Below are 12,583 nucleotides of genomic sequence, written 5' to 3'. Positions count from 1 at the left end.
TAAGGGCAGTCATCGTCGCTTTCCGGAACCCTCTAAGGGTCTCCAGAGAGCAGACGAACGGCTTCTTCTCAAAATTTTCCCAAATTTATTTATTTATTTATTTATTTATTTATTTATTTATTTATTTATTTACATATACTGCAGCCCCGATGGGGCTATTGCAGGAGTGGGAGGAAGAGGAGAGAAAAAAAAGGCAGAGAGGGACAACATATTCAGAAGTGAACACCATTAAAATACAGAACAGAAATGCAACAGACTAATCACAGATTTGAAACAACATTGAAAAATAGGTTTGGTTCCAGGGAGCGTATATCACCGGGTAAAGAATTCCATCGTTCGATAACACGAGGAAAAAAAACTAAATTTGAACACATCAGTGCGCGCGTGAATGAGTGTTACATTCAATGGGTGGTAGCTCCTTGTAGATGAAGATGCTGAAAAATGCAAATACTCAAACAGTGAAGCAAAGCGGGATGAATTAACAATACCATGAAAATATTTTAAACACTCATTGTCGCGGCGGATACAAAGGAGGGAAAGGCCTATGGCAGGAAGAGTGGATGAAGGTGAAAAATTTCGGTCATACCGTCGGCAAATAAACCGTACTGCTTTCCTTTGGACGGATTCCAGCTTACTGATATCGGACTGTTTATGAGGATTCCAGATTATTGACCCATACTCCAAAAGTGGACGAATTAAAGCTTTGTATGTTACCAGTTTAGTTTCTTGGGGGGCAACACTAAGTGTACGTTTTAGATAACCGAGCCTCCGCATTGCATTATTGGATATTGTGTTAATATGCTTTGACCAGGACAAGTTAGAAGAAAAAAGAAGACCTAAATATTTGTACTCGGACACTTGATTCAGAGAGTTATCTTTGAATGAGTAGGTGTAAGAAGATGGTATTGTGCGATTACTGAATGACATGTATACAGATTTACGAAAGTTTATTTGCATTTGCCATGTTTCACACCATGAGCAGAATGACACGAATGACTGATTTAATTGCGTGTGATCCTCAGGGGTGTTAATTGAACTGTATATCACACAATCGTCTGCATACAACCGAATTTTAGAAATAATATTTTCTGGCAAATCATTAATGTATAATAAGAACAACAGTGGTCCGAGCACGGATCCTTGTGGTACACCGGATGATACATTAACAGTTTCAGATGAACAGGAGTTGAAAGAAACATACTGTGTACGATTAGAAAGAGAGCTTGATATCCAGTCTACCAGTAACGGGTTTTTGAGTATTGCATTAAGTTTACAAAGAAGTTTGCTGTGAAGAACGGTGTCGAAAGCTTTAGAAAGGTCAATAAAAAAAGCATCGATTTGTGAGCCCGTGTCGAGGGAACTAGCAATGTCGTGCGTGAATTCTACAAGTTGTGAAATGGTACTGAGCCCGCGCCGAAACCCATGCTGAAATTTGCACAAGATATTGTTAGCTTCAAGAAATTCTGTAATGTGCTTATGAATGATATGTTCTAGTAATTTGCATGAGTGTGAAGTTAACAAAATGGGGCGATAGTTGAACAAGATTTGGGTGCTGCCAGCTTTAAACAGGGGAATAACTTTTGCAAGCTTCCAGGCAACGGGGACGGTTGCGAAAGATAGCGATTTCTTGAAGATGGTAGTCAAATAGCGGCTGGTCCAAGGAGAGTAACGATGCAGAAATACATTAGGGATATCATCAGGACCACTACTTTTTTCACATTTATGTTCAGAATGAGGTTCAGAACACCTTCGACGCTTATTGAAATATCATCGACAGAACATTGAGAGTTGCTAGGAAAAGTAATCATTTCAAGGTTATCTGTTGTAAATACCGACTGAAAATATGTGTTGAAACTAGTAGCTATAGCTAATGAGTCACAGACCGGCTTATCATCAATAATGAAGGTATTGGGACTAGTGCTCTGTGGCAATATGGATGCCCAAAATTTGCGGGGATTGTGTTTCATTAATTGCGGCAAGGAATTTCTGTAGTAAAAATCTTTTCCCGAGTGAACTTTGGCACGGAGTTCTTTAGCGTCGCTGAACTGTTGCAAAAGTTCAGGGTTACCATTGCGCTTGGAAACGCGTAGTCTGGCAACACGGCGAGAAAGATGCAGTATGTCTCTTGTTACCCAGGGCATACTGTGGTTTTGCTTTTTAGTTTTTAATGGAACAAAACGCTGAATACAGACCTTCACAATGTTCTCGAAAATTGTTACTAAAGAATTCACGTCACATGATATGGTGAGGTGCTGAAACTGTTCAAATGCGTCACTTAATAAATCCAGGATAGGCACGTCGTCTGCTCTAAATCCGGAAATGTTGAATAAGTTAGTTTTGAGGAAGGAATAGAACATGGGATCGAAACAAGAACAGCGTTATGATCGGATATCCCCTCGACGACTTCGCATGTAAAATTCGTCGCGAAAAGAGAAGAGCTTAAAAACACCAGATCCAGTATTGCCGAAGACCTCGTGGACTTATCAACTATCTGTTTTAATCCAAATGACAAAGAAAAATTGACAAGTTCATTACTGACTGCAATGTCTTGACCAGTAATGGATAATGTGTGCCATTGAATTCCGGGAAGATTGAAGTCTCCTAGGATAATTATATTTGGATTGTTGATATGATGAGAATGCAAGAAGTTACTTAAAGAATGCACGTGGTCTACTGAAGTGCCTGGTGGTCGATACACCGCACCGATAACAAATGATTTGTTACATACGTAGAGTTTGCACCAAGTTGACTCTATTTCGACAGGGACCGAAATTTCAACAAATTTCAGACTAGACTTAATGAAGAGAGCGACACCGCCTCCTTTCCCATGCTGCCTGTCCGCCCTAATTACAAAGAAACCTGGAGGAGTTATTTCAGAGTCAATTATACCATCATGTAGCCACGTTTCGGTGACCGCAATGACATCAGGCGAATGAGTTAGGATTAAAGAGATAAAATTTGGAAGCTTGTTTACTAAACTTCTGGCATTGCTGTTCAGAACACGAAGGCTGGCGGCGGTGTCCCGTCAGTCAGAATCTGCGGGTGGCTTGGCAGCAGTAGCATTAGCAGCAGCAGTGTCCGGGGGCGTTGATTTCGAATATTTGACCAAACTTTTCTCAACATCATCCCAGTTGTACCGCACGCTATCAATAAACACGTGGTCATAACGCAAATGAACCTTCGAGCCACTGTCACGATAAGATTGCGTTGCATCCCATATTTTTTTTCCGGATCATTGGAACGTGAGCAGAGAAATCCTCGGATAAGCTAATGCCTGAATTTTTGAGCCTATGAGCATTTTTTAACGCTTGAGATTTTTCCCGAAAGTCAAGTAGCTTAACGATGACAGGACGAGGGCGCCCTTCCTGCTTTCTACCTAGCCGATGATACCTTTCTATTTTAGGACAATCCAACTGAAGGTTGTACAGTGCTGTGCTGTGCCCGGCAGTATTGAAACACTTCAATTCAGAATTTGATGGTGGCTGCAGGCTGTGCAGAGTGACGTTCTCGGACGTTTTCCATATGGTCTGGGCCTGCCCTTCCAATCCCCGCCCTTCCCAATCCTTCATCTCCCACCCTTCTAGGGAGGCCTGGGAGGCGGCGCTGCTCAGCTGCCATGACCTGCAGACCCAACGAACCTTGGTCGCCAGGGCGCTAGCGGCGCAAGACGCCATTGAGGCTCCGGAATAGGAGCTCCACCTAGATTTGTGAGGACCTGGGCCATAGGGCCTGGGCCCATACACCTCCTTGTAAATAATAAATGTTTACCACCACCACCACCTCACCGCACGCCGCTCAATCCCTCGAACCCCGCGTCGCATACGCAGGATTGTGTGTAAAAGGCGGAGATGTACTGGGCGTCTGTATCACAACGTTTGACATGCATGCAGAGGAGAGTCCAGCCGCGGCTAAACGGCGGCATAGACAAGAGAAGATTAACTCTTCCGAACCTGGGGTTGTCGCCTGCAGTTGGCTTGAACAAAATAAGAACGCTGGAGTCTGTGTGTACGTGAAACAAGTTATCACCGCTGTAGGACATCTCCCTTCGATCACGGTTAATTACGGTGAAGCCTGCTGTGTCCGACTTCTGGAAAGCGGCGTTGTCATTCAAGGAGTCTACGTGGCATTGGGAACATCTGTCAAGCAGACGATTGATGTGGTTGCACGTGTATACCAGGCTACGGCACGGTTCCACAGTTGTGTGTGACTTCGGGTGATTTCAACAGGAAACAGGACTCTCATATTGTATGTAAAAAAGGTTTGACTTTAATTTAGCTTCGGACCCTCACGTCCAGGCTACACCACGCGGAACTACTATAAAGCTTGTATACTAAAAAGGATCTACAAAGTCGAAATACTGCATCGACAAAATTGAGACAGCTGCATGCTACTTCACAGATCATCGGGCAGTCTTCGTCTCTGTCAAGCAAAATGAATAAAAGATGTGTATACTCAATTTCTCTCAATGCTAAACCTCTCGCTACGTATATCCTGGCGTAGCCGAGCTAAGCCACTGCCAATTTTTTTCAATAAAAGTAACGCAAGCGTTAGGCTGGTATGGAAACATTTAGTGCATTTCTTCGAGGTTTGCTGAGAGAACAATCATATTGTTATGGCTGAATCCACGTTCCATGCCCAACGATAGCCAAGCCAAGTACGAAACTTCATCTTCAAAGTATCCCTGCGACTCTCCATGGTGGCCGAAGTGGAGCACCGGCTGATTTCCTTTTCTCTTTAGTTTAACTCTTTAGGTTAAAAGGCGTGAGTGCTGACGAAAGCTCGAGTAAACGTAACGTTCTCTAGAGAATTGAAGATTCCCCACAGAGCAAAGCCATCGGCCATCGCCGCCTTGCGTGTGAAGAAGACAAAGCTTTACGCGCGCTGTGAGAGAAGAAGAAACTTCTGCGAGATCGCGGAGCCGCTTGCTTTCCCAGGAATGAGCACCTAAGGATGCAAGAATCATTTACGCATCTCGCCGCAGAGAAGACATGGATCTTTTCGTTCCTCGTCGACTGGAAAACCAGGATCTTCTATCGAGTGAAGAATTCGACTGTTACGACGGATTCGGACACGGAGTCTTCCAGAGGCGCTTGCTGCTTCTTTGCATCCTCGCGATATTTGTCAAGAACTGCCATGTCTACGCCACCACGCTTACAATGGGCGAGGTCGACCACTGGTGCAAGCGACCACAGCACTGGAACATGTCCACGCAGGAATGAAGAACGCGGCTATTCCCCTGGAAGCGGACGGACAGTACAGCAGGTGCCACCAGTACGCGAACCCCTACAAGAGCAATGACACCAGCACGGTGCCGTGCACAGCGTGGGAATACGACGAAGACCAAGCGGCCACGTCCATGGTGAGCCATTGGGACTTGGTATGCGACCGGCGGTTCCTGCGCGTTGTACTTGTATTCTTGAACGTCGCTGGCTTAACCACTGCCGGCATCGCCGCTGGATCTATCGCTGACACTGTCGGTCGTAGACCCGTCCTCATGGGAACCACAGCAAGCTTGCTGGCATCGACGACTGTCCTCTGCCTCGGCAGGACCTTTCCTGTGCACGCCGTGGCCAAATTCATCGCGTCAGGAAGCGCGGCTGCCCAGTTCATCGCCGCCGGCATCATCTACTTCGAAGTCACGATCCACGAGAACCGGCCGCTACACGTTGTGATCGCCGGTGCAGTGGCGGTCGTCATTTCCGAACTGTGGCTCACAGTCATGAGACACATGACAATTCACTGGGCGTTAAAGCAGGCAGTGTTCTTGGCGCCTACTTTCCTCTCGGCCGCCGCTTTCTGTGTGGGCGTGGAGTCTCCGCGTTGGCTGGTGGCCAAGGCCCGATTCCAGAAGGCGGAGGATGTCATGCTCGCCGCTGCAGAGACCAACCTCTTTCCACTTTATAACACGGCGTGCCTGCTCGACAAGCTAAAGGGCAAAGCGGTCGGCAGCTACCATCCAGAGCAGCGTACCGGCGCCGTGGAGATGCTCCAAGCGTATCAATTCGCAAGCGGGCTATGGCCATATTCTTCACCTATTTCTCCGTATATTCGTTTTACAGATCGTAATCTACTACTCGCTAAGGCAGCAGTCTCTCACGTTGCACTGCATATCGTTCGCGCTGTCGTGCTTAGTTTTGCGGGGATGCTCTACGTGATCACCATAGTCACCATGATACGGTTCATAAACGCGTGCTTCGCAGTGCTTTGCGTCCTCCAGTGTATGTCGAGCCTGGCCATCACCACGGATTCCCCGGTCGTGAAACAGGGCCTTGTCATGTCCGCCAAGGCTCTAGTCTTCGTTGGATACATTGTCCTCGCCACATTTAGCCTTGAGCTCTTCCCGACGGCCGTTCGCGGTACCTCTAGTGGGTGGATTTACGGATTCGGTGGTCTGGGGCGCCGTCATGGCGGCTGTGAGCATAATGCTGACAATGGTTGTCCGCGAGGACGTGTGTTTCGCCGTCGCCGGCACTCTGATGTTTGCCTCCCTCCTAGTTCTGCGAACACTGCCTCGCAACACCACGGCCGAATGCGCCAAAATCGCCGTCAAATGCGCATCCGTCTTCAGGGAACAGAACGTTCGAACGCATGAAGAAGACACCTTGAACAACGGGGAAGGCAGGGGCAGCGCGACAGCAGGATAGCCGGGAACCTATCCACCGAATAAGAAGATCCAGGTCCAGTATCGGTTCGGATAAGTCGACAGGGAGCTCTCGCAGACGGCACGTCAAGTGAACTTTATGCGCCCTTCAGCTGTCCAACAACTCAGTGCCTCTGGATATGTTGTCTTTACGGGTGTGTATTTGGACAGCGTCTGAACATAAGGAAGTGCGCGTTTTTATTTTATTTTTTTAGAGTGATGCTTAGTGAGCTGTGCTATTGAGAACGACTGGCTCTTGAACTGCTACATGTCATGGACTCTTGCGCAGCTGGACATCAACTGCTGTGGATAGTTGGCCGTAATGAACGGTTTAAGTTTCCGTAAGTGCCTAGCAACTTTCATGAGTTGGCTATAATTAACTAAGCCATTTTTCTTGGTAATCTTGCTACCTGAAATGACTACTGCACACACGACAGTGTAAACAAGTTTTTTTTTTTTCATTTCAACGTAGATAACCATGACGCTCGCAGTTTCGTATCTTTGAAATCGAATCTGCAGCTGCCACAAAGATCGGTCGCCTATATCTGGCATTGAGGCACTAACAAACTCCCGCGGCAGAAGCATAAATAACGTGCCGTTTTTGCTCAGATGACAAATGGTCACAATGTGCAAAGCAGAAACTTGGTAACACGGAAAAATAAATGTGATAACGTGATCTTTCTCTTAAAACGCAGCAATTCTCAACAACATCATGTGCTCACGTAGCAAGAGGAGTCACGTGATCTTACTTGCGGCCAATAGCGGGGGCGGCTGAGTTGCTCTCCCTGCCGCCGTAATGGCCGACTCGACCGGTCACAGAACCGGTGGGCTAGTTTCGCTAGTTTCGCACCGGCATTTGGAAGCGGTGCCTCTGACTGATCGGAAAGCTCCATGACAAATGTGTCATGGTAATGACATCGGAGCAGTTCATTTTTCGCTGGCTGTTTGATAGTGAAAGGGTTTCGGCACTGTGCGAGAATGTGCATTACTTGATGTATTACTGGACTTCGTTTTTTGGAGCGAGAGCTCCACTACGCCATGTTTCGCCAAGGTCATCGGGTGTTGCTGTTTGACCTTCACCGCGAGAAGCGCCGGAGGCGTGGCTGTGACGTCAGACCACGTGACTTGCCGCAGCTGCAGCCTCCGCGCCACTGCTCCGACAGCCGCTTCGCCAGTTGTGCTCATGTGATTAGGCACGCGACTCGACGCTCGCTTAAGGAGGTGACCCCTTTCTCGCATGCAGTTTCGCCATGGTTGAGAGCGCGCCTAACAGTATGCCTGAAACGCCTGTGGCGTGTGAAACAACAAAAGATGTCCTTGATGCAAAAACGTGTTTAACGATTCTGTAGAATTGCATGATAAGCGAGTCTAACGAAGCGTAGCCAAGTGTAATGAAACTTTTGCTCTAAGAAGAGTTAGAATAGTTAAACCACTGCCAATGTTTTAGCGCAGAAAGATACCTGCGCGATAAAAAAACGAAGTCCACTCTAGGGACTGTATTTGTGGTTTTCTCACCAACGAAGCCACCTTTCCGCGCAAAAAAAGTCGTTAGTGTTCTCCATGAACATTCTGTCCTTCCTGATTGGTTTGACATTTCCGTATAGTGTGCCTTCGTGTTTTTCTCCAGCTTTGCAACACCGCGGAATGATGGAGATGTAAAGCAAGCAGACACTAGTAGGTGACACCGACAGAAACTTACAAATTCGATTTGCAGAGGTCGGATCGCGACAGAGGCGAAATGTGGACAAACCGGTGAGCGGTGCGATGTGAGTGCCCGTTTAAGAACCCCGGGTGGTCGGAATGAATCAGGAACTTGGAAGTTCGTTGTTGTGTTCCGCATTACTTTTTTAGCGTCATCACATCTGAACCCATCCTGCCGTTACATCCCACCTTTGCCGCCAAAAATTTGGTGCAGCCTTTAAGTGAACCGAAGAAGCTGCAGGTTGCATGACAAATCCGTATTAGTGAACACATAATGGACGTATATGTAGAGAGTATTATATAGAGTCAAACGTCGCCAAACGAAACGGTTTATAACTAAAGGATTAGGAAGGATTAGTTATTACCATTTATTTATTTATTTGTTTATGGCAGTACCATGTCTGGAATTACAGTGAGGAGGGGGAGGAAGTGAAATACTAAAAAGCACAAGAAAATAAAATACAATGTCCATGAGCAACAATCAAAGCAAATAATCGGCAGAAATTTGAAGCAGGGATTTCATTATAATACTAATACATTCCAATCGCGCACAGACTTCGGAAAGAATGAATGTGTAAACCGCTCAGTTTTGCATTTGTAATCTCTAACTTTGCAATCGTGGTCGACACGCCAGTAAAATGATGGCAAAATATATTTTTCGAGTTGAGTACCAACTTGACTGTGATAAATATTATGGAACAGTTTCAATCTCATATTCTTACGTCGTGTCTCTAGAGGCTCCCATTTCAGTTCCAGTTTAACATTCGTTATACTGACTTCTCGGTCGTACCGGGCCGCTAAGTTCTGGGCTCTTTCCAGCTTGTTTCTTTATGTATTTGTCGGTGGGTCCTGTACAAAAAGTATGGTGGAGCTGCCATAAAAAAAAACGTAAACCAATAAGCTCCTGCCTGTGCCACTACGTATAACGGGCTTGTACAGTGCATCCATATTCAAGAATCAATCTAATCTAAGTTTTATACAGAAGGTCTTTGGTATCAAGTGGAAATGACCTTGTATTTCGCCGCAAAAAGATCAGCTGCCTCTGAAGGAAACTCCCATAGAAGACCGTGTATCTGCATACCCAACAATTCTGCACGAAACCATTATTTCAGCGGCAAAGAGTTTATGAAGGGAATTCTTTCATGTAACGTAAGACTTCAGTGTAACAATTAATGATATGCTCCTTACACTGAGAGTGGATCAGGCGATCAAACGCTGGTTAATTACATCCTAGTCAAAATCAAGAGGAAGAAATGGGCTTGGGCACGGCGCATGTAATGCGAAGGCAACAGACTGGATTCCAAGAGAAGGCAAGCGTAGCAGGGTGCGGCAGAAAGTTAGCTGGGCGGATGAGGTTAAGAAGTTTGCAGCGATAGGGTGGCAAAGGACAGGGTTACTTGGAGAGACATGGGAGAGAGGCCTTTGCCCTGCTGTGGGCGTAGTCGGGCTGATGGTGATGGTATATATATATATATATATATATATATATATATATATATATATATATATATATATATATATATATATATATATATATATATATATATATATATATATATATATATATATATATATATGTATATATATATATTACTACGCTTGCCTCCGTGTCATCAGTTCCCTCGAGACAATGCCGTGAAGCCGCACAAAGATGTGAGAAGCTCAGCGGCGACGTCCAAAGGTCCCACCATTCGAGCAGCTGGCGTGGAAGCGGACCACCCCCTCCGCGAAGATATAGCCAAGCGTGCAGCCGAGGCCGAATGAGGCGCCTGCATAGCGAAGTTGCTGAGATCTTCGATCGCCAATTCTGCAACAACAGATTCAACTACCTCGGAGTTGAGTTCACGTACTCCTGCCGCATCACCTCAGGGTTTAATACGACAACTGAGAGTCACTCTCAATATACACAGTTCCTCCCCTATGCCACTCGCTGCCGGTTTATTGATCGCGCCTTGAATGTTGAATTATGTCTGCACGTGATGTACATGGTGATTTCAACGCCCACTCCAGAAAAAAAAAGAAACTTTGGCACTGAGGTCGAAACGAACAATAACTAGTTAAATATGGTGCGGTCAGAAAATGCAGTCACTACCTCGAGACAGCTGTATAAGCCTCTTGTTTCAAAATGCGGATATGATACCAGAGTGCGAAATCATTCATTCCACAGGACAACAAGGCGGCCTACGTCACTCCTAAGAACATTCCTAAATACAGAAGGCATGCCTCAAATCTTCAAAATGAACCATGAAAAAAATTTGAGAAATATGAACTAGCAAATATCTTCCAATTACTTGAAAAAAACGGCTTTAACGCTTCAATCAGCATAAAATGTATCAAAAATCTTCTTCGTTCAAAGGCAGAATTCACCCACGGCAACTCTGCTATATTAACGCATTAGCGAGTACCGTATCAGCCTTGTGAAAATTTTAGCCATGTTTATTTTAGTATCATTTGGCTCGAGTCATGATTCTATATCTCTGAATAGAAAATGACAGCTTAATCGATACATTTCAAGCACCATTTTTTCTAAACAGCTCGCGCTAACGCGACCGTCCCCAAAGGTGTGCAGGCGATCTGTTCTCTCTCCGCTGCTTTTGTAACGAAAGCTACATTCCATAATAATAATAATAATAATAATAATAATAATAATAATAATAATAATAATAATAATAATAATAATAATAATAATAATAATAATATATTAATAATAATAATAATAATAATAATAATAATAATAATAATAATAATAATAATAATAATAATAATTGGGTTAGGGGAAAGGAAACCGCGCAGTATCTGTCTCATATATCGTTGGACACCTGAACCGCGCCATAAGGGAAGGGATAAAGGAGGGAGAGAAAGAAGAAAGAAAGAAATAGGTGCCGTAGTGGAAGGCTCCGGAATAATTTCGACCACCTGGGCATCTTTAACATGCGCTGACATCGCACAGCATACGGGCGCGAACTCGCAGTTTCGCGGTGCTCGCCGTCCCACCGTGGTCGCACCATACCACGTGACCAACCACGTGACTGGTCACATGACCAATTGCGTGGAGAACCACGTGACCAGACAACTAGACTAACCTGGACTTGCAATCAAGATTAACCAAGGCTAGCCAAGCTATGCCTTAGCTTTCGGTATACGTATATCCTGGCATAGCCGAGCTAAGCCACTGTCAATTTTTTTTAACATATTGGTTCGGGACATACATATTCATCCTAAGATTATAGTTTTTGTATGCGCAGACGGTATAGGTTTTATCGCCTCAGCAAAGGATACTCATGTTCTTTATCAGTCTTTGCAGGCATACCTACATGGTATTGAAGTCTGGTTGGACCAAATTAATTTATCACTTTGTCAGCAAATGCGGCGTGCTGTTATTTCTGCCCGACACTCCTTTGGTCATCTCGCTAGTCTACTGCTCCACTCCAATTCCGCAGGTGGAGTCGGTTAGATACCTAGGTTTTACTTACGACCCAAGTTTGGACAGGCACCAGCATATTAAAGATAATGTTATTAAAGGGGAACGTGCTCTTGGCTGGTGACACGAGTAGGCAAAAAAAACTTTGGCATGCGCCGCGACACGTTGCTGTTGCTCTATATGGCTGATATGAGACCGATTCTGGAATTCGGATGTGTCCTGTTCTCTGCTAGCGCAAACTACAAGCTGCAGCCATTAGCTTTACTGGAAAGGCGTGCCCTACGGCTATGCCTCGGGCTCCCGAAATCAGCTTCAAACGCTGTCCTTTATCTGGAAGCCCGTATCCCCGATCTGTTTTCCCGCTGCCAACTTCTAACAGTGGGTACTTTCCTCATGTCCTTTGACCCGGCCCCCAGCGTTAATACTCCCATTTTTCTATCCCAACCACATCTGTTTTTTTTTTCAATAACTGGCCACGCTATCAGCTTCCGGAGGTTAGGCTCACGCAGAATCTGTTAGCCCCACTTCAGCTCGATCTGACCTCCTTGCAAGGAGTTGCTGATACGCAGGCTGACCCTGTCTTCTGTTACGACCATATTTTCCCGTTCCATGCGAAACATATGCCAGAAAATATCCCAAATGGTCTTCTTTTTGAAAACCTAGAGAATTTTCCTAATCGTACTGTTCTCTCCACTGATGCCTCCGTTAGATGGCGAAGGCGGCCATTGGGATATATTCGCAGGATCTGGCTTGGAGCTTTTCCGTTCGTATCCCTGATTATACTCCTATATTAATTGCAGAGGTTTTGGCTATTGCTTTGG

General features: G+C 45.3%; 1 protein-coding gene across 1 annotated transcript; it reads left to right on the top strand.

The window, feature by feature from the left end:
• The first annotated feature begins 5,215 nt into the window (after positions 1–5,215).
• Positions 5,216–7,415, top strand: LOC144119558 (solute carrier family 22 member 10-like). Its single transcript, XM_077652139.1, has 3 exons — positions 5,216–5,941; positions 6,218–6,356; positions 7,336–7,415. Exons 1-3 carry the CDS (start codon positions 5,216–5,218, stop codon positions 7,413–7,415), a joined length of 945 nt encoding a protein of 314 aa, XP_077508265.1.
• The last annotated feature ends 5,168 nt before the right edge of the window (positions 7,416–12,583 follow it).

Source organism: Amblyomma americanum, chromosome 2, assembly GCF_052857255.1.
Source record: "Amblyomma americanum isolate KBUSLIRL-KWMA chromosome 2, ASM5285725v1, whole genome shotgun sequence".
In the NCBI taxonomy this organism is placed as follows: domain Eukaryota; kingdom Metazoa; phylum Arthropoda; class Arachnida; order Ixodida; family Ixodidae; genus Amblyomma; species Amblyomma americanum.
Note: the sequence above shows the minus strand (reverse complement) of the source record. Positions and strands in the feature narration are given on the sequence as shown.

Coding starts and splice junctions, on each gene's coding strand:
- LOC144119558 (XM_077652139.1), top strand. CDS start 5,216: ATGAAGAACGCGGCTATTCCCCTGGAAGCGGACGGACAGTACAGCAGG. Junction 5,942..6,217: donor ACAAGCTAAAGGGCAAAGCG/GTCGGCAGCTAC, acceptor TGCGTCCTCCAG/TGTATGTCGAGCCTGGCCAT. Junction 6,357..7,335: donor CTTCCCGACGGCCGTTCGCG/GTACCTCTAGTG, acceptor CTTAAAACGCAG/CAATTCTCAACAACATCATG.